Source organism: Calidris pugnax, unplaced genomic scaffold (assembly GCF_001431845.1).
Source record: "Calidris pugnax isolate Ruff unplaced genomic scaffold, ASM143184v1 scaffold17, whole genome shotgun sequence".
Classification (NCBI taxonomy): domain Eukaryota; kingdom Metazoa; phylum Chordata; class Aves; order Charadriiformes; family Scolopacidae; genus Calidris; species Calidris pugnax.
The window spans coordinates 4769637-4792387 of record NW_015090794.1 but is presented as its reverse complement, the minus strand read 5'-3'; the positions used below and the strand labels follow the sequence as shown (position 1 = coordinate 4792387).

At 39.2% G+C, this 22751-nt stretch overlaps 2 protein-coding genes across 6 annotated transcripts in view; both read right to left on the bottom strand.

Annotated features, from left to right (window-relative positions):
* The window catches only part of KCTD5 (potassium channel tetramerization domain containing 5), a 38328-nt gene extending 23202 nt beyond the window's left edge, over positions 1–15126 (bottom strand). Inside the window, exons 1-4 of one of the 4 annotated variants that reach the window (XM_014936505.1) lie at positions 14718–15126; positions 3523–3631; positions 2334–2425; positions 1104–1199 (exon numbers count right to left, since the gene is read on the bottom strand). In XM_014936505.1, coding sequence (XP_014791991.1) covers positions 1104–1199; positions 2334–2425; positions 3523–3631; positions 14718–14960 — 540 coding nt within the window. In that variant the 5' untranslated portion in view covers positions 14961–15126. The remainder of the gene's footprint in view (positions 1–1103; positions 1200–2333; positions 2426–3522; positions 3632–14717) is intronic. The other 3 variants (XM_014936507.1, XM_014936506.1, XM_014936508.1) reach the window with 3 other exon arrangements.
* Positions 15127–15232: 106 nt separating this feature from the next.
* The window catches only part of PDPK1 (3-phosphoinositide dependent protein kinase 1), a 30053-nt gene continuing 22534 nt past the window's right edge, over positions 15233–22751 (bottom strand). For both annotated transcript variants that reach the window (XM_014936537.1, XM_014936536.1), the window contains exons 11-14: positions 22517–22734; positions 21871–21928; positions 20821–20973; positions 15233–20254 (exon numbers count right to left, since the gene is read on the bottom strand). In XM_014936537.1, coding sequence (XP_014792023.1) covers positions 20147–20254; positions 20821–20973; positions 21871–21928; positions 22517–22734 — 537 coding nt within the window. In that variant the 3' untranslated portion in view covers positions 15233–20146. The remainder of the gene's footprint in view (positions 20255–20820; positions 20974–21870; positions 21929–22516; positions 22735–22751) is intronic.

The window sequence follows — 22751 nt, the reverse complement described above, 5'->3', positions numbered from 1 at the left end:
GTTCAAAAGTAAAGAATCTCTATTTGCAATGAAAGCTAGTTTCTCATGACAAAGAAGAATGCCAAAAAAACTTTGTCAATGCACTAGTCAAAAAAGTGCATTATGTGAGAGCTTCTTTCCAGGGACTTGAACAACATTCAGCCAAACACACCTGGTAATGCTTGAGCCACAGAAGTGAAGCACAAGAAACTTTCTCTGTGCTGGTTTAGTTTATTTGATCATGACTGTCTCCATGACAACAGAATCTTACATATTTCAGCAAATATAAACAAAATGTTCCCTTTTACCTTTGTGTGCTGTACTTTTAAAAAAAATGTTGCTTTGTTGTGTTATTAGAGTGAGCCTGCACAGGGTAAGAGGCTTGTGCTTATTCTAATCTTTCCTACAGTTGACATCAGACACTGAAAAAGATGCTGGGAGCTAAGCACTTGTGTCTCACTCCAGAGTTAACAGATGCATTGCTCCAATGCAGTTTAAATATTCTGGTTGGTTAGGAATGTGACAGATGAAGAGGCCAGGTAGTTAGTTTCTTATTTACAGAGATTAGCAAAGATAACAGAAAGATCTCCTTGCAATTTTACAATGTATTCTTGAATGTACCCACAAAGCTATCTTTATGTAGTGCAAAGAATGAAAACACCCATGTAGCTCACACCTACCCAGCTTCACATCCACGCTGGTTAAGTTCACCCTCCTCTGTGTATCAGTCCTTTATCTGAAAAACCATTGCTTGGGCCTGACAAAAATTTATCTCCCAAGCTGATCTCTTTTACCCAGAGCTCTTTATATCTGACCTACCATTTGTATAATGGTATAACTTGTATTAGTTAATTTTGGTTTATCCAGCCTTCAAATGGTCATGTGTAGACACAGAAGAATTACATTTCAAAGATGATGTAGACGTTTTTATAGAAAATCAGCATAATTTACCTCCTGTAAAGCTACAGTTTTTGTTCTCTGACAAATAAGAATAAAAATACCAGATTTTAACTTAAAAAATGAATGCACTTAAAAAGATGCATAGAATTGACTTTAAACTCCTCTTTTACATAACTGAATTTTTTTAGAAGACTTTGTAATTATATCCCGTATGGTTTTTTTACCTGTTCAAATTTCCAGCCGTCGGACATTGTGGAAACCATTTGAGTGAGTTCCTCTTCCTGGCACTGCAGCACCCTGTACACATGTTTGACTGGCACCTTCAAGAAGAAATATAAGATGCTCAACACAGCATGGAATCCACTACGTTTGTGACTTTGCTAAAGTTGCCCTTATTCTTTAGAAATGGTAAGCAGCACCACCTTGAACACCTTGCCTTTTTTATTTAAAAAAAAAAAAAAAGAAATCTCATCTGTTCAGAATCACCTTATAACAGAAGACTCAATGCTTCATGAATGTTTCAGGGACTAAAAGTGCTACTTATAACAAAACAATCCTAAGACTTACCTATTGTTCCATGTGGTAACAAACCACATTATTCAAAATCAAGGTTGAGGTTCTGCAGAGGCCTACCTAACTTTAAAGAAGGTCTGACCATATTAAAAAATGTCTTTATTTCCCTTTCAAAGCCAGTGAATAACTAGGACTGTTTCAGCTGAAACCCTTTAGAAAGCTATCCAAGCAAGTCTGCTATTCCAGAACCCAGCTGCAAGAGAAATCTGGCAACAGGAGTTTGCAATATCTCCATGAAGACACAGTTATCAGGGAAGGCCAGAGCAGCAGAGTTAAAGAACAAACTTGAATAATTTCTTTATTTAACAGTTTCTCTACCATATTCACTTTCATGAAGAAATATTCATGAGCTTCTATGAGAAGAGGCAGTGTCTTCTCAACTACAGAGCACTACAAATAAAGAAACTGACTTTGCTACAAAAGCATACCATAGGAGCTAAACAGCATGTATATATATGTGTATAAACATACTGTATAAACAGCAATTCTAACGTAGTTAGGCAATCTAATCATATTTGGAGTATTTAGGTGTGTATGAGAAAAATATATATTACAAAGGCTGTTTTCTGAAATAAATATTTGCAGAATTGATAATATAACAAATCCTACTATTATCAGACATTTTTTAACAATTCCTTAGAATGTTTTCAGTTTTTGAACAAGAACTGGAACCATACGCCTGTGCCCTTTGGAAGCAGACCAGTAGGTACTGGCATTAAAAATATTAATCTTTGTGTAGTAGTGGTTCCAGCTCAGCCAGTGATGGAGGCAGCCATTCAGCACCTTACCAGGCAAATGAGCTGTTAAGAAAAGAAAAATGGAATCCTCCCACTGCTTGCCATAGAAAAAATAATCAAAACCACACTAGAAAACAGTCTCACCTGTGAGATTTTGCTGTCTCTTTCTCTTATTTTGTCCTTTACCAGTTTTATTAGTGATGTGATATTGTAGAATTCAGCCTCTTCCAGTACACCTAGCATGAGAACATTTTTGGGAAAGAGAGTGTAAGCAAAGACTCCAGGCCAAAACCATCAACCAGTTCCTAAGATTATCTTCTCTACAGCTATAGGAAATGACTTCTTTTACCCTATGAAAAGTTCATTTACCATCCTAACGATTCTGTCTTCCTTCAGGCACTTGTAGTTCAAAGTTTAGCTCCTAAAAAGACCCCAAAGAAAACCGATTCCATGCAAACAAAAACAAAGGAGCGCAAATGCCATTCCACAGCAGACTGATGGACCTCCATGGCTCAGGCCCAGCCTCAGGCTGGAATATGAAAGAGAAATTAAAATAGTCCTACTGAAAAGCTCTGCAGCTGCTAGCGTGCAGAAAATTTTTCTTCCTGTCATTTGAGATCTGAGATCCTGAAACAAAAGCTTCAAGATACATACTAGGGACTGCTCCCACTCACATGTTCAAGCCTTACTTGTTCTCCACACATACTATGTGTTTATCAATCCATGTAGACATTATATTTCACATTCTTTCCTGCTAATATTGTTAGCCTGCATTTCTCTTTGATTGATTTCTTCAATATCTTATCAATACAGTTTTAGTACTATATGGTTTAAAACAGTCATCCTCCATTAGGGTAAAATTGTTATAAATTAGGGACAGGGCAGGAGAAGCTGGGGACAGAATTTACTCTTCAAGAGCATAGTCTATGTATCTAAACATCCCAGGACTTCACTCTTACTTTGCTTTACATCTTCTAAAGCTTGTTTCACAGCCAGTATTTTTTTGCTTGAAGAGTACTAAACCCAAATATTTCACACAGTCATAAGAGGAAAGATGCGAGACTATGCAATAAAAGGCATCTCCCCACATGTTTGAATGCTTATGTTCTACTTCTCACTGGGGACAGGCATTGTGAAATGAGGAATCATACTCAAAATACTCAAATAACAGCATATACTATAACTGCACGATACCTCTCAACTTCACTTGAAAAAGGTTAAAATGCTACACTGATTAAGATTTAGCGTCTACTTGTAAGTTACTATTGGTTGACTCAAAAGCAGTGAAAATAATAAGCAAGTGACGAGAGCAAGAAAATTAGTAAAGTCTTACCTTCCTCAGCTAGGTCCTTGTTAATAACCAGTTTCCCATGTCTGAGATAGTTCAGCACTGGCCCAAAGTAGGTCGGGTCTCTGTCTATTAAATAGGCACCTGTTTCATCCTAGATTAGAAAAAAAAACAAAAACAAACAAAAACCAAACCAAAATGCCACCAAAAAACCCAAACAAACCAGAAAGCCAAAAAAACCCCCACAATGACTTGAACATTCAAGCAGGAATTGCAAGCTAATATTCAGCTTGGCATCTGAATAGCTAGCAGGTATTTAGGCATAGCTACAGCCCTTAAAGTCAAGTTGATTAAACACAATAAAAAGAATTCAATAATGTAGTTGTAATTGTATCAGATCACTCAACTCAATCACTTACTACACAACTTCTCTTACCTGACAAATGCCCCCCAACTCCTTATCAAAAGAGTATCAAGATTGTTAGCATGAAAAATCTAAGCAGTGAGAACACTGAAAATTAAGGTTAAAAATAGCTCTTAAAAACAGGAAATTATTTTGTTTGGAAACCTGAAGAATCAGAACAAAGGCTGCATTTCATTAAGGTTGAAATACCAGCTTTAAAAAAAAAAAAAAACATATAGAGGAAAAGAAACCTACCTTCTCTTTAACCTCAACACTTTGTTCTAAAAACTTTTGGTTTTGTCTTAGCTGAGATGTACAAATACTCACAGGGTATTTGTACCGAGCAAAGGGTTGTATGGGCATCTTCTAAAAAAAAAGACCAGTATACTGAAGATGCAGCTCCTACTTACCTCATGCAGACAAAGAAGGAATGGATCAAACTAACTGATACTCTCCACAATCTTTGAGAAGTCATAGAGATGGGCACGTCCCAGAAGACTGGAAGAAGGCTATTGTCACCCCCATCTACAAGAAGGTCTTAAAGGAGGATCCAGGAAGTTATAGACTCATCAGTCTTACTTCAGTCCCTTGGGGAAGCTATGGAATGAATCCTCCTGAGGGCTGTCACCAGTCAAATGAAGCACATGATTGGGAAAAGCCAGCATGGATTCACCAAGGGCAAATTGTGCTCGACAAACCTGATCGCTTTCTAAGACAAAGTAAGCTGCTCGGTTGATGTGGGGTGAGCGGTGGACATTGTCTACCTGGGTTTCCCCAAGGCCTGTCACATGATTCCCCACAGCCTCCTCCTCGAGAAACTGCTGCGTTATGGTCTCGTCCAGTGGTCTGTGTGGTGGGTGAGGACCTGGCTGACAGGCAGCACCCAGAGGTTTCTTTTCAAGCTGGCAACTTGTCACACGTGGGGTCCCCCAGGGATCGATACTGGGCCCAATGCTGTTCAATATCTTCATAAGTGATCTGGATAATGGGATCAAAGTGTACCCTGAAAAAGTTTGCTGATGATACCAAACGAAGTGGGGAAGTAGACACTTCTGAAGGGAGAGACACCCTGCAGGAAGACCTGGATATGCTGGAACACAGGCTAACAAGAACCTAAAGTTCAACATGGACAAGTGTATAAGGTCTTGCACCTGGGAAAACATAAACCAGGAGTGCTGCACAGGCCGGGATCTACCTGGCTGGGGAGCAGCTCTGTAGAAAGGGACTTGAGGGTCCTGGTGGACAACAAGCTCAACATGAATGAAGTGGGCTGCAGTGGCTAACAAAGCCAACAGGATGCTGGGCTGCATCATCAAGGGCATCACCAGCAGAGATAAAGAAGTCATTATTCCACTCTACTCAGCACTTGTCAGGCCACACCTGGAACACTGTGTTCAGTTTTGGTCCCTGCTATGCAAAAAAGACGTGGACAGTCTGGAGAGGGTCCAGAGAAGGGCCACCAAGATGATCAAAGGACTGGGAAACTTGCCATATGAGGAAAGGCTGGGGGTCCCCCAGGGATCGATACTGGGCCCAATGCTGTTCAATATCTTCATAAGTGATCTGGATAATGGGATCAAAGTGTACCCTGAAAAAGTTTGCTGATGATACCAAACGAAGTGGGGAAGTAGACACTTCTGAAGGGAGAGACACCCTGCAGGAAGACCTGGATATGCTGGAACACAGGCTAACAAGAACCTAAAGTTCAACATGGACAAGTGTATAAGGTCTTGCACCTGGGAAAACATAAACCAGGAGTGCTGCACAGGCCGGGATCTACCTGGCTGGGGAGCAGCTCTGTAGAAAGGGACTTGAGGGTCCTGGTGGACAACAAGCTCAACATGAATGAAGTGGGCTGCAGTGGCTAACAAAGCCAACAGGATGCTGGGCTGCATCATCAAGGGCATCACCAGCAGAGATAAAGAAGTCATTATCCCACTCTACTCAGCACTTGTCAGGCCACACCTGGAACACTGTGTTCAGTTTTGGTCCCTGCTATGCAAAAAAGACGTGGACAGTCTGGAGAGGGTCCAGAGAAGGGCCACCAAGATGATCAAAGGACTGGGAAACTTGCCATATGAGGAAAGGCTGAGGTTTGTTCAGCCTTGAGAAAAGAAGGCTTAGGGGAGACCTTATCACCATGTTCAAGTACTTAAAGGGCGGCCACAAAGAAGATGGAGATGCCCTTTTTCAAGGAGTCACACGGAAAAGATGAGGGGTAATGGGTACAAGTTACTCCTGGGGAGATTCTGATTGGACACACGAGGAAAATTTTTCACAATGAGACCAATCTACCATTGCAATAATCTCCCCAAGGAAGTGATGGATTCCCCAACATTGGACACTTTTAGGATTCAGCTGGACAGGGTGCTGGGCTACCTTGTCTAGACCGTGGTTTTGCCAAGAAAGGTGGGACCAGATGATCCTTGAGCTCGCTTCCAAGCTGGTATTCTATGATTCTTTCTATAATTACAAGCTAAAGGCTTTACACACTTAGACACACTGTCATCTTAAAAGAAGTGAAGGGGTGTTATGTTTTCTATAAAATTAACTGTTCAAGAAAATGCTAATATACTAAGATGTGCTGTCAGTTAACCTATACTCAGAGCAGACAGTTCTTGATGAAGTTTAATCACAATTTCTTCTGACCTAAACTCATGGTCTTACAGAACTATGCACCAAAACCAGCAGATAGATGAAGTGCATAAAATGGTATATTTTAAATGTTTCACATTTAAATATATTTACATTACCAAAACACTTCAAGAATGAACATCTGTAGACACAACCCAAAGAAATTAAATTAGCTGACAACTGTATGGATTATAAACTGAAAGGTATTATTTAATACAGGAACAGAAACCAGAGAAGTTGGAAAGGAAGATCTAAAAATGATGAAAAGGAACACTGTTTTAAAGAAAAAAGCACAGTCTTTGGCCATCAGTTGAACTGAATTAAGAAACATATGGGCTTACAGAACTGGAAGATTTCCCAGTTAAAGGAAATAAGGCTCTAGAAACAAGCTTCTTCAATAAGATTACTGTATCCTTTTACATTACAGTGTTTTCTCACATCACCCTCTGAAGCAATACTGGCGACCAGCTCCACACCACTCCAGAGATAGACATGTGGGTCACAGAAGCAAAATAACTAAAAACTCTACATGAAATCTCAAGTAACAATGGTTACTTCACTCCTTACACAAAAGGCCTCAAAAAATTTTTTTTTTCTCCTTTTTTTTTTTAATGGACTTTGGTGTATGAAATTACTCTTACCTGGGTAGATTTCTATACACTAAACAAGCTTCCAACAAAAACATGAAGGGAACAAAGTATGTCAGGCTGCCTCTTCCAACTTCCACCTAATGACAGGTCACCAGCAACCTGCATTACCTGAATTCATCAGCCAACCAGGCACACCAGAGCTTATTATTAGCACATGCTTTACACACACTGACAGCATCCACTCTGGGAAACATAAGATAGAATTGCTTTTGTCTTATACCTATTTTTAACCATTTTCGTCATCATCCACAGACTTTTTTTTTTTAATTCTATTGCTCATAATTTTATTTTCTTTCCGTTAATCCTCTTGTAGCCACTATCAAGTCTTCTTCCTAACCAAATTACCACCTAGAAGCTATAAAAAAACTTAATCTTCATATTGCGAAGTACAAATACTATACCAAGCGTATGTATAACATCACATACGAATAAAGTGCCATCTCACTAGTGTAAGTTTACTCTACAAAGCCTTTCAGGCAACAACGTGTCTTCAAAAAATAACAAAAAAGAAGCCCAGAAATCTTGTAATTCATGGTGTAATAGTATTTTTTTTTTTTTTCACAGCAGTAAATATCAGTAGTTAAAGTTTAAGAACTCTGGATAAATTCTAAGAGTGAGCAATCCAAATTCTGTTAATAGGATTCACTTTAGTATGCAAATTCCATGCAAAATTATGAATAGATTGAACAAATGAGATTAACACTTCCTTACCCAGATTACAGATACGGAAAACACACATTAATTAACATTCTTCCGAAGAGAAAAATGTGTGTCTTGGACTTTGACTTTACAACTAAGGTGTGCTACAGACTAGTGCCAGGGAGTCAAGATCCAAAATGTAGACTATTCAGTAAAGAATATTGTAACAATATGCAAAGAATGCACAAGCAAGAGAGATACAAAATTGACTTCCTCGGCATCTTCCTGTGGAAAATGCCTTCTCACTCCTCCCTTAGAGTGAGCTGCCTGATTATCCTTCAATGTATACTAAGCACTTTGTGTTGAAATCACTAAAAGCCGATTACACTAGGTCTTCAAGGATATTTATGTAAACATACATCCAATAAAAGCTGACGCAGTAATGTAGTCATCTGCTCCACCTAGAACTTTCAAAATATGGGTCATAAGTCTTTCCACACCTCCAGAATATCGTCAGGATTGGCTTCATCCACATGTACATGAAAACATATTGTATTCTCATGGGTAGTTAAGTTTTTGGACACTCTTTCTAAAAGTAGTATTTTGTTTTATTGTAAAATAAGAATAATAAATTGTACTTCAAATATGATCTAGACACTTCAAAGGTGTAGCTAGAGTTTGTGGGGACATAACCAAACTAGCCTGAATATCAACAGACTGTCATGTCCCAGCTATGGTACTTCCTCTGCTAACTAGTTAATTAGGTTTCTACAAGCCTTGAGCAAGTTTGAATCTTCATTAACAAAACTAGTGTGGGTATTTTTAAGCCATTTTCCAAGTTTCAGGTGAATACCACAAATGCCAGACAAATCTATATTCTGGTAAGGTCTCAGTTTTCTTTCTTGTAGATATATTTTATACAAACCGGTGTTAATGTTTACCAGAACAGCAGATGAAACTCAAGTTTCCTTTCTACTCAGTATAGTCACATCACTCCACATTTGACTCTTTAGGTGTTCCATACAAATTTTGTCACTCTTTGTAAGGATACTCAAAACAAATGCTCCAGTTGTCTTTGTGCATCCAACACAAATGTGCTAATCAACCACATGGGGGCTTGTATCTTTACCCAGTTCTGGTTTTGCATGACATTCTTCTCTTCACCAAGAGTTTTTCCTTCCTTGACCATAAGTTCTAGACCTTTTCAAACCTGCTCCTTTTTACAAGGACACCATTTAAAAGACAATACTGCTGAGGTACAGCAGAGGCTGCATTTCTTTTTTACCACTCTCCCACACCAATGTCTAGTCCAAGTTAAAAAAAACATGGAATTTTAGAAGAAGTCTAATAACTTGCTCTTAAATTTCCAATCATCTGGTTCAGCGTACCAATAAAAAGTCAGTGTAGCTCACAGTCATATTCCTTCTTTCTTAAGATTAAACCCTGAAGTATATCTACAATCCAGTATTCATGGAGACTGAAGACTCAAAATACATATATATTTTCAAAGAATTTGAAAGATATTGCCCCAAACATATGAATGGTCAGGTATTCCAGTCTCAAACCTTTCCACTTCAATCTTTATAGAGGCTGAGGCTGAAAGGAATCATAACAAATACTTAACCTGATCTTCACATATATAGGACTCAATTTATTTACAGTGAAATTCAATGTTTAGAAAGTAGTGGTGAAATCTAGCCATTTTGTGCAAGCCATTCTAATAACTAATTACTATTGCTGTGAAAATATGTACTTTCTGCCTGGACATCTACAGTTTAACACTTCATTAGCTGGATCTCACAATACCTTTGCTAGACTGAACAGGCTAGAGATCTATTAGATCTCTAGTTCTCCGTGTATGTACTCCTGGACCAAGAAGTCACTCTTTAAACTCCTTGCCAAAAAACCAGTTTCGCTCTTTATAACCTTCTGCCAAATCATATTTCATCTTGTGACTAGCCTCCAAGTTCTCCAATTTTTGAAGTGACCTTGAATTGCAGATACCAGAATCAGGTACAGAATTCCAGTACGACTCAAAAAGAGGACTAAATACATACATCTCCCTAATGTCATTTAACATTCTCCTTGAGAACTGCATTAATACACTAGTTGAAATGTCAGAAATTTTTTTCTCCTCAAATACTTTTCCAGAACGGACACACTCAGAACCCACACCTCCAAGCTTTTGGCTCAAAGCTGTGCACTCTGACATGGGCATCTAAAATCCTGACATCCTTTGCAGATACTGAGCAAGCAGAAGTTCTGCTAAAGGCAGCAATATGCACGGAAATACAATAATATTTGGCACTAAATATGAATTTAGAAATAACCGTCTCCCCCAGATGCCGTGCTTCTTAAATCTTGAGCTAGATGCTCAGAATGCATTTTTCTCAAACTATGTGACCTAAAAACTTTGAGCATCAGCAGACTGCCAGGACTAATCAAAATGACACTAGTAACACAACCCACCTCACTGGTCAGAAATCTCATGGACAAATAGAGTCTATCTCAGATCTACCTTAGAATAATGACTACAATAAGATACTTTTTAGTGCTGACAGTTAAGGATGTGCTGCCAGAAAGGTTTTAAGTTTTCTAAAACATTCAGTACTTGCTTCCTTCCTTCCTTAACAGATTCTACCTCAGTACAATTACACATAACTTCAGAAAGGCATTAAAAATCAAGCATGAATACTGTTGCCAAAAACCTTATTAAGGAAGGCTGACAATCTTCTCACTTAGGGGAAAGTTTAAAGAACAGATAGAACAATTTATAAAAGAAAAACTGATACATAGATGAAATAGGAAGGTGCTGAAATCAGGAAATATCTGGCAGCAAAACTCCCAGGCATGAAATATGTTAAACAAGGATGAAAAAGTGAGCAAGATTCTGCTTGTCTGTTTTTACATATTCATCTCTAAACCAAGATTTAAGTGCTCCAGAAAAAAAATCCCACTGTGAACAGTAGGCATGACCGCTACCACTCACTCATTTGCTGAAATGATTCTCAAATTACATACAAGGAATAGTCTTAAATACAAAGAAAACCCTCAAAGATGCATGGGAGACATACGAAATTCAGGGAATCAATGTCACTACCTCATTCCATTCAACACCAGTTTTGCCACAAGGTGTGCCGAGGTTCATCTTTCTTTTATTGCAACTGGAAACGTATCTGATACCAAGGGATAGGGCACATGGTCTTGGTCAACATTAGCACCTGAAGATAATTTGAAGGCAAACATGCTACCTTTCTTGAAGCCTTTCAACTCTTTTCCGTAGCAAGCTTTAAGGAAATCTTCTGATTTATGTAGTTAAATAGCAAAAAAACCATGTTGGAGTAGAAATTACAGTAGAAGAAAATCAATATGTATGCAACTGATATTTGTAAAGCACAACATATGAACTATTTCAGTTTCTTGTTCTCATTTCTAATGAACTCATCCATTTAACCTCTTTCAGAACTTCATGTGGTTAACTTTGATATGCCTCACTTATTGAACTTAGGCAGAAACAACTCTATTATAAATTTTTGATTTTGCTTATAAGTCTGTTCTCATCTGGGATAAGTATTTCTTATGGCTTCATTTTCTAAAGATTCTGATCTGGCAATCTTGCAAAGCAAGAAAGAATGTGAACTAAACTTTTCAAAGACATATATTTGCTGGTGTATGAGCTAATTTATTATTGGCTTTTCTGCTTGGTCTTGTTTCCACATGTGCAATATGCCCCCCTCCCTTTTGTCAGTTGGGACAACATTGGAACTTTCCACAAGCTGGTTTAACTCACTGAAGTTATAAAAAAATATACCTCTTCCTTCATTTCTGCTGAGTTACATACTTCTCAGATGGAGCATGATCAGAGGAATATGAAATGTGCCTATGAACTGTAAAACGTGTTTTGTACTGTGAGCACAATTCAGTATTTATCTGTTGAAAATACATCTAAAACTTCCCAAAGTAAGTTACTGAAGCGCATCCCAATCAAATTCCCCATGGAGGAAACGCGATATGCCTTGTTAGGACTAGGTTTTTCATAGTTCTTTCAAACAGCAGGCTGTGGCTATCAGCTTTCATAATCTCATCTGCCGGCTCATCCCTCAGGATTCTCCCTGCCCCACCTCCCCCACACCTCCCCATCTGGAGGGAGGGACAAGTATGTCTGGGTTGGGTGTAACAGGCATCAGCCTACACGTGGGGTCAAATACACATTCTCTCTCACTTTAATGTTTAAAACCAATGTGATTTTTAGGAAGAAAACACAATGGAATCAAACGCAGGGAATTATAGGTTGAAGACCAGCTCTAATGCCCCAAGCTTTAAGAGGGCAGTATTTTTATCCATTAGCTGCACCTTGTAAGAATGACTATTTTATGAACACAAAATTGCATTGCATGGTAGTCACTGTAAATAATCTTTAGAATATGATTAAGAAAAATATGTTAATTTAGTATTAAGTTACAGCTCACAATGGGACTCTGAAAAGTAAAATCATGAGGGGAAAAACAAATCTATTATTGTCAGAGTTTGATTTACATATATATGGCAAAGGAGAAGAACCAGAGTCCAGGATGGCAACACAAATTTATCACCAATTACTACCTTTAAATACCTGTGCTCATCAGTTAAAGGCATCTGCTATTTCAAAATTAAACCACACAGACAATCTAGTGATGTGTTATTGTCTCAAGAAGGTACGTTCACAAACTGGTGAGATGTCAAAGAAGGACTTTTTTTTTTTCTCTTGAAAGGGTATCTGTGACACCTGCTATCATTCAAAGGAAAAAAAGGAACTGCTTGGATTATCTTTTACTGTTTACAGGGGATGAAAAATCTAAAGATTGTGAATCAAATGCTTGCAAGAAAGGCTCTATGTGTTTAAGTCATCTTAGGTACTGTAATTAACACACTCTGATGGGTAATCTAAGAGGCAGGCCACTTCTGCAAAAGTGATGACATGGGACTGCAGAAACCAGGCTCTGAATGGTTGAAGTGAAAATCAATGACTACAAATGGTCAAGACAACGGGACAAGAAACTCTGGGAAACACTGTACTGAAAAGCAGACCATAGTGCACATCTAACCAGGGAAGACTTTGCTTTTTTTATGTCAAATTGAAGACACCCAGGTGCACAAGCCTAGGGAATGCATCTCTGAATAAGAGGATTTTCTCTACATCCAGATGTTCCACAACAATTTGTAGTTCTCTCTATACCTACTGCTTGCCTCACGTTCCTGATTTGCACGACAACCTATTAGAGATAACTATAGCAGCTACAATTTTATATAAAAGGCTACTCACAATGACAGGACAATGCAATTTGTTTGGATCTTGCTAAAGTGGCTTCTAGTAGACATTTACATTGGCAAAAAAGGATGACACTTAGTAATCTCTGAGCAGCTCAAATAACGTTTAGACATGTTCCCTGTAAGCAAAGCGTATCTTTCCATAGCTGTGTCTGCAGCAAGCTTTAAGATGTCACGTACACTATTAAGAACTATAACTACATAGGTGTAGAAAAAAATAATCATCAGGTCTCTCCATATCCTACCAAATAGCTAAATAGCCTTAGTATAAGTTTATGATTTGCTGCTACTACCCAAAAGTGCAAGCACAGTAAAAAAGAAAATGTTTAGATTAGTAGCATCGTGAAATTTTTGCAAGACAGCAACACCTCATTGATTGTGCTTGTGAAAGATGATTGATTTCATCAATTGGTGAAAAAAGGCAGCCAAATGACTAATTACAACTAAAACATTTATTCTAAAAACATGTCTTCTTCTCTGGTGACACTGAGAGATAGCGAGTAAGCACCTTTTTTCAGTGGAACAACTGAAACAGGTGCCTTAATTATTAAGTGTGCCTTATCTTTTATTTAAGAAACCTTAGAAGAAAGCTTTCCTACTCCTCCTTAAGTAAAGACAGTTTTAACCTATCAACAAGCCACCTACAGTTTTAAATTTATTTTTGCAAGTCAGTTTAAGCTAATCCTCTCCAGAAAAAAAGCCAAACCAAAGACAACAGAAATCAATCCCCACCCTGCCACACTTCAAGGTATTTTGTCTCTAACTCTGGGACACCATTCAGATTCTGTTCCCTATCTTCGTAAGCATTTAAACATCCTTTCTGGAGTTATACATGAGAAATGAAGTAGTTTACTACTAGTCTCACTGAAAAAAAAAATATTAAAAAATGATATATGAAAATCAACTCTATTTTCAACCCGTCAGCTATATATTCAAGCTGTTTCCTTCTTTTCCCTAAGTGTACTGTGCTGGAAGTCCATCTTTGTCCATTATGTTCCAAAATCTCTTTCAGAGCCAGCACTTTACATAAATACTTTATATCCATCACTACATACCACCTCGTAAATAAAATCTTAATTGCTAACTTTTTTTTTCCCTACTCAAAATGAGTCCGAATGAACACCCCAATATTCAGCACTCCCCACCATTTGCAGTCCCTGCAGAACAAGTAACATTTTATTCAAAGAACTGCAGCAGCACAGAAAGCTATGGCTGAGTGAGAGAGGTTATTATCAAAAGTAGTTCGATCCGGCTCTTGAAATTGAACAAGAGGGTGATGACAGTGCAGAAATACCACGGCAGCAGTGCAGGCTGACAGCCCAGTAAAACGCTAAAACTGAACGCGGCCAGAGAACAGAAGATTTTAGACAAACACCCGAAGGATCCCGGGCTCGCTCCCTCTGTGGTGTTTGTAGCCAGTTGCGTGACTCGGGAAACCCACGGCTTCACACATCAGCCCACCCTCACCCCCTGGAAGCACAGCCCCGCCGCTCTCCCCTTCCCCTCGGGCACACCGGCGGCCCGCCCCACGGGGAGCGCACCGGGGCCGGGCCCGAAGCCGGGCCGGGCCCGAAGCCGGACCGGGGCCTGGCGGGGCCCGCCCTCACCTTGTCCGAGTCCAGGTCGGGGTCGGCCTGGCAGAGGCGGAAGAGGAAGGACTTGGGGTCCCTGCAGAGCGTCTGCCGAGTGGTCAGGAAGCAGGTGCCCCCCACGTTCAGCCGCACCCACTTGCCGGGCACGGCGCCGGGCGGCGGCGCTGAGCTGCACCGGCGGCAGGGCCCTCCCGGGCCTCCCAGGCCGAGGCCGCCGATGGGGGGAACCGGGAAATCGCAGTGGTTCTCCGCCGCCATCCTCGCCGCCACCGCCGCCGGAAGGGTCCGCCCCAGCTACAGGTCCCCGGGCGCACCTCCCACCGGAAGCGTCCCGCTCCCACCCGCTCCCTTCCCGGCGCCTGCGCCGCAGCGGCCCGGTCCGGCGGCGCGGCCTGGTCCGCCGGCGCCGTGCGCGACGAGGGACGGCGGCGCCCGAGCGGGCGGTCGGTGCCTCAGGCGGGCGGGCGGGGAAACAGCGCCCCCGCTCGGCCCGGAGGTCCCCGCGTCGGAAGGAAGAGGCGGAGGCCGGGCCAGGACCCTACATGCCTTTATTACAGACTACCAAGCATAAGTGAAATCCATCATCCAGTCACTAACTACACATCTACAGCACAGAGATCTGTCGAGAGGAGAATAAACAGTCATTAAATTATGAGATATGATTAAATCATCGACCAATAGAAAATTTATATAATAAAGCCAGAAAAAAGGTGTAAAATATAGTTTACAATAATTATTCACATTCAAGGCTGTACATCAATACATACAACACCATGGCCCCGAACATGAATTCAATCCAAATAATTCATATATTAGAATTTAAATAACACAGACTGAACTAGAGGCCAACAAGAGCCAGCAAATAACCTTATAAGAATAAAAATACAAAAGTGTGTATCTTCTATCATTGCATTATTTGCTTCTGTTTTCACGAGTTCTTAGAGGAGGGGAGATTGTTTTGTGGTGGTTGTTGAGGGCAGCTGGGGGGAGTTGTTTGGGTATTTATTTTTTTTTTAATTTTTTTTTTTTTGCTTTTATCTGTACATCACAGTTACAGCTACAAACCAGGTAGAGAATATTACACACGTAACTGACTGCCACCAACCTGAAAACAGCTAGCATACAACTATCAAACTGATTATGGTTCCTGGTTCCTATTTTTTTTCTCTTTTGTCAGATACAGTAATTGTAAGTTCTGCTACAATTTAGGACATTTGCCACATCCAGAGTTAGTACATGGTCATAGGAAGCTTTGTCAAATGGCAACCATCTACATTCACTGCCATACTGACAGACAGACCAGGTTATTGGGTGCTTAAGAAACTCTCCAATTGTTTGCTGTATAAAAGTCACATTTCTTCTAAGAAAGAGGAAACATTCTTAAATTACCAGTCTTAACTGAAAGCATGCCATTCTGGGTCAGAGTATTACTTGTCTGTAAGCTCACTTGATCAACTGATGGACAAACTGTGTCATGAAGCTTTGCAGGAGCACTTCCAACTGATTAATAAAATATTTGCATAAAATATTACAGGCATTCAGCAAAATTTCAGATATAAATACCACACCTATTTGTGTAATTCACTAGCAGAAAGAATGATCAGAATCCACAGACCACATCTTTAGGCAACTACTAATACACAAGTTCTCTCCTCAGCAAGGTGTTAAAATCGAATGTTTTGTCCACAGGCCAAATGGATTCAAAATAAACTGTTAAATGTACATGTGAGAAAACCTCAGGATTTTTCAGAGTTCCAACACAAAACATAATAACATCAAGCACATTAAATTAAAGCATCTTGAACTATGAAAATGGATTACAATTATTACACCTTTGTTTTAACCTACAGAGTTTTTTGCAGGCTTAAATATAGCAGATAGTTCACAACTAAATCACATCAGGAGGAAAGTTAGTGGAGCACGAGTACTCTCTGAGAATTTGATGTCTCCAGCATCTAAGTGCTTAGCAAATAAGATCTTAATAAATAATATCAGTCTGCTCGCCATGCCTCAACATCGCATCTGAAGCAAGTCTTCCTTTATAGAAATCCTTCTCAAAACTGGGCTCCAAGGCCAATGGTAATAAAACTCATTTCTCCAGTTTATTGAAGTAGTTTTCCTGTGACTGGACTGGGCACTGAACAAAACAGCATGACTCAAAAAATCCTTTCTAGCAGTAGTACTTATCCTTTCTTAAGCTCCACCCCACAGAAAACAGATGCAATAAACACCTTCCTGAAGTTAAAAACCCAGGCCAAAGAAAATTACAACATTACTGACCAGATTCTTTATACATTATTGACAATTGTTCAAAATGCAAAAGATGGAAGGAATCAATCACCAGATTGGGTTTTCAGTAGGTTTGCAGTGAGGAGTCTGAAGAAGAGTCTTCAAGTGCCTGCCTAACAACCCTTCTCGTGCTTTGAAAGGCCTCGGATAAAAAGCAGAGAAATTAACTGGCTTATGTGCAGTTCTGAAGAACCTCCCCCCTTGTATAGTTCATCCCATGAACTCCTATGAATCACAAGAGTGATCTTCAGGACAAAGATCTGAAGCTACCCCACTTCAGGTATAAGCATTTAGAACAGGAACCAGCCCTTCATAGTATGCAGCACCTGCCAATACACATTTAAGCGGACAAACGGGTGAAACACACTTAAATCCACATGATTGCTTTGTCCTGCCTCACTCTATTCTTCTATCTCTGCCATCTTTCAAAACCACAGATTTCACTTGCAGTCCAAGACAGACAAATACCTCTCACAGAAAAGTTCTCGTCCCTTCCCAACAAAGCAGCAGCTAAGGAAGACTTGATTTGGAGCGCTGAAGTTCTAAGGGGAGGGATGCCTGTAAGAGATGTTCACAGTTTTCTAATGACAGCATTGTCAAGATAAAAAAGGAATACTAGAATGCAGAACTCAGGCTTCCAGACAGCTCCTTGATAGCTTACTGCTATTGAGATTTCTTTGGCTGAAAGCTTTTGGTGGGCAGGACAGAAGTCTACTGAGAGAGGATTTTCAAGGTGTGAAAAAGCAGAGTTATTACTTTGTCATGGCAAAAGGACTACAAGTCTAAATATTACAGAAAACATGTTTCAGCATTCCTAGATTACCACCTAGTGAACAAGCCAATGGAGATCATTCCATCTCCCAATGAAGCCAAAGTGTTCACTATTAGCAGAACAACTTTGCCAGACTTTATATGAGGCCAAGTTTTGTCACACCAAACAGCAGTGGCATCGTGAATCCCTGCCAATCTCTGCTGTATAAAGTTGGGAATACACCTACATGTCTGTACCAAAGGCTAAACCCCAAAGCAGTAGGGTTGCCTCCAGTAGACCCAACATACAGCTGGAATTTGACAGCCAGAGAACAAATGGATAGCACTGCAACAAACTTACAATACATGTCATCTTGGTTAGAAGGGTAAACAGAGGATTAATACAGGCACAGGTAGAAGGTGTACTGTGCTAGTCCAAATTTTAGTGACAAGGAGTGTACCTTGTACATGATGAAATTCTTCATGATGCAGAGGGAATGGCATTCTGTCTGTCTCATCTCAGCCATTTACAGGACACCTTTGCTCCCTTAACACCCAGCACTGTAAGCTAGTGATTTACTTTTGTCAACTCTGTGTATGTGGTGGGTTGACAGAAGACTACAAGAATGTATTTCCTCCAAAAGAAAAAGTAACTGCACTCTTTCCTTTAAAGACTGAAAGATACTGGAAAAGCCAAACTGTCATCAAGTTCAGCTTTTAAGAGATCAATAGTAAGTCTCCTTTACCCGGTACAACAACAAAATATCTAACATTCATGTGTTCTCTGAGAAATCTGATAAGCCACTGCTTTGAAAATACTGCTTCTAGAACAGTAGCCCATGAGTTTTTTCAACATTGCAGTGGAACATTTCTTTCTTTGGTGGAAGGAAAAGCACATTGTAGTATGAGACTTCAAAATGCAGAGAGACAGTATGTGTAGAAGGTGAATAAATAGGTGTGATGTTTATACTGCTGTTAAAACAAGGAAGGAATGCCTTTGTCCAGACGTAGGTCATTCCTCTCTGCAAGGTTCAGCAACATGGGCATGTTGAAAATACCTTTTTTTTTTTATCACATAGAAAGTTATGTCTTTGCAACATTACAAGAAATGTTTGACCACAAAAAAGCCTTAATTTGAAGAGGATAAAGGAGATCGATATGAAAAATATTTTCATTTTATAGATATGCCTTAAGTACCATATATTTTCCCCTTTGTGTCAATATTTTCCTTTGAATTTTTAACCAGATTAATTTGTGGATCTAATATTTCAATTGCTTATATTTTTTCAGAGTTGCTAAATATTTCGCCAAGGACCAAAAATAGAATTATTTGTACATCTCATTATGCAATGAGACAAAAAAAAAAAAAGAGTCAAGTAATCAATAGTACAAAGCTTTCACACTTCCTTCTCTACCCAGATAAATAGGTTGGCCCCGCTAAAATGCACAATACATGCACACCCTGGAAAGAAAGCTTCTAGCCCTCATCTCCTGAAAAGGTGAAAAACTATTTACTACTTCAATAGTAACCTTTCCCCCCCATACTAACTAGTTAATTTTTTAGTTAGCATTAGTTAAAAGCATGCTGGTAAGTTTATTGTCCCTTGATTAAACACACATATGATTCATATTAAAATTTAAATTGAATGTTTAAAATCTTATATACTTCAGAAGCCAACATTTCAATTTTAGAAAACTTTCAGTGCCATGTTCAGCATTTTTCTCTCTCACAACCTGTATCACTGGAGCCTGTCTGCCAGACACATACATCTGATTCATTCACATAATTACTAAAGTACCACATAAATCCTGCAACCAGAACTATATTAGGAATTACACAAGGGTGCAACTGACCTGGCTACAAATGCCATATACCAATAAGCTGGGGGACTGTGAGGAAAGGAAGAGAAAACAAAGAGGTGGTGCTTAGGAGAGGCATATAAAAGCTCCCTGATGAAATACAGTTTAATGATAATCTGAAAGTCACAGAAAACTCCAGCCCCGTAAAATGCAAGGCTGGTACATGATTCGGCGTGTGTGCGTGTGGATTGGTTTTTAACTCATCTTAAGTGAAGCTGGTAATGCAAGGTCTATCCACTAGTCTGCAGCAGAAATTGAGCTGAAGTGCACAAAAGCAAGATCTTCACTGCAATGATATGCATGTGGAAGCCTCAACAGAAGCACAAAGAGCGAGCAAAGCGACCCTGAATTCCATTAGGTTTTTGCTTCTTTTTTTTCTTTCTTTAAAAAAAAAAAAAAAAAAAACAACAAACAGAAAACAGAACATTTCAGACATATGCTTCCCCTTGAGATGGTAACAGGTGGGTTGAAAAGATTCCTCTGATCGGCTGCACACGGAGTTCTAGCAGCAAGTAGGGAAACTGGGAAATTTTGGATGAGCTTTACTATTTAGCAGCATTCTGGTGGTATCTGTGCCGCCAAACTTCATGTATCTTTTTGCACCATTTATGAGCGTTCCCACTTGGGTCCATCAGGTAATATGTCCTGTTTGGCTACAAGTGAACAACATTTTAATGAGTACTCCAAACAGTTTAATCAAAAAGCAGTCATTATTTTGCACCTAGCAATAAAATAATTACTCAGAATCAGTTCATAAACTTTCCAGAAGTTACATTCAATTACAATTATATAACACTATATATTAATAACCATACATCTGGCATCTCAATATTGTTAAGCAGTCAATGGACAATATATTGATGGAACACTCCTTGTGATCCACTACTTACAAAGAGGGCTGAATTTTAAGAGTCCTTTTTAAGAACTTTGGTTCTTAACCAAAGTTATTGGTGGTTAAATCCACCAATAGTTTATTTACACATGAATAATAAAAAAATATGCATTTTCTACACAAATACAAGTGTATTTCAGGGTTTTTTTGTTGGTGTTTTGTTTTGGGATATTTTGGGGTTTGGATTTTGTGTTTTTCTTTTAAATTAAGACTATCAACACTTGTATTTAAGTAATTATTTTTCCCAGAAAATATTTGTGTGTTAACAACTTACAACAATTGTCCAAGGACCTTAGTACAGCTTACAAAGAAATTAAAGTCACTTACTGTGTGAACAAAAAATGTCTTAAAATTCTTGGCTTCTGGCCGCAACTCTAAAGACCATGGAATTTCTCCTTTTAGAACTTTGTTGACAGGATCCACGTAATACAGGTGGGGCCCTTCTGTGAGCAGCAATTGGCGCCGACGTGCAAACAATCCCTAAGAAGAAAAGCAGAAGCAGCAATGCAAAAATAAGCATGAGGGAAAAATATGTAAGCGTGTGGGTCTCTGAATTTAAGAACAGAGGTAGAATTCAAACAGCACGGTGACAGGATAATATGTTTTATGTTTCGGGGACTTTTTTGGTTTTCCTTTTGCTTTAACTTATTCGACCTTACTCCTCTTTAAAGGGTTGCAGTGCATCCCTACTACAGGGCAAAACACAAGTACTATTTTAAGAAAGCATCCTCAAGTTCTAACAAAACATAAAACAAGTAGCTGTATAGAGTGAAGCAAAGATTTATCAAAGATTCCAGGGCAGAAATCAATACTCATGATTTTCTGGAGAAAATTAGGAACAAGCAGGCAGTAACTTAGATGACAGAGAACCTACTTTCCTGTAAAGCTGACACAGACTATCTTTGCTCATCTGTATTATGTTAAAGTTAATACTTAAAGCTGTTCTAATGTCACCTCTGCCTCTGTTAGGACACAGGCACTAGTCTGATCCAGTAAAAACACCACAGTTAAGGAATAATTTAGGCCTGTATTTTATTTTCTGATATTTGTGGCTCTATCCACACGCAGACATGCATGAAGACAAAGCATTTAGTGGGCTATATCAGGCTGAGAGGAGGAGGGGGAACAAAAACTCATTTACTACAGTCTCAAAATGAAAGCATCAATGCCACATTTACTTTCAGCCTTTTCCAAAAATCAAGAGCACATCCCTAAATTAAGAAAAAACAACTTATTCACAAGAAAACACTACCATTTTTAAAAATAAACACCACAATGAAGCACTTACAAATAAGTTCAACAAGGCAGTTCTATGCTGCAACCGTGCAAAAATGTGACAGATTAATCTTGTTACAGGGAAATCAGAAAAGACCTTACCTTTCTTTTGTCCACTGGACCCATTTTTAGGATTAAGTTATTTTCTACAAACTGATGCCTTAAAAAAAAAAGAATAACAACTATTACGCCAGAAGTAATTCTTCCACAGAAACAGCTTTTATTATTATAAAGCAATTTTTCATGTCTTCCCCTAGTGTCTCCTCTTCCGCCAAAGAGTCCTGAACAACTTTACTGGATGAATTTTGGACTCTTCCTCATTCCATGCCAAAGAGTAATTTCTAAAATCTGACGGGGAAAAAAAAAAGGGGAAGAGAGAGAGAAACTCCTTTCAAGAGTGAAGACAAATGCTAATAAGTACACGGTCTGGAGGCATTTTGGTTAGGTATTAACAGAATATCATCATTTAAAAAAAACCCCATCTTATGGCAGCTCTAAGAAAGAAGGAACCTTTTCTAGTTCTAGGGCTCTGTAGAGGGAAGATTTCTCACCACTGGTATAGCATCATTTGTCTTATAAACATACTTCACAACATCTTCTAGACCTTGTAAATTTTAGAAACATATCGTTAGGTTTTCACTGCTATTACTTTAAAAATAGACATCAAGAAAAACCTAGCTTGCGTAAAGATAATCTGGATTCCTTACTGCTGGGCAAGTAACCCATGAGCTATATTCAGAGACCTTACCAAGGATTTCCACCAGCTTGTTTTGCCAGAAGTAATCTCTTTTCATCTTCAGAAAACTGTAAGTCCAGCTCAAAGGAATTGTTGTCAAGATCATGAATATACTGTTCAATGTTTCCTCCTGAGGTCTGTGGTGTACTCGTCTCTGGGGCGGACAGTGAATGGGAAGAGGCAGAACCAGAAACTTGCATGCAACCAAACTGACTCAGGAGATTGTCATACTAAAGGAGGAAATAAA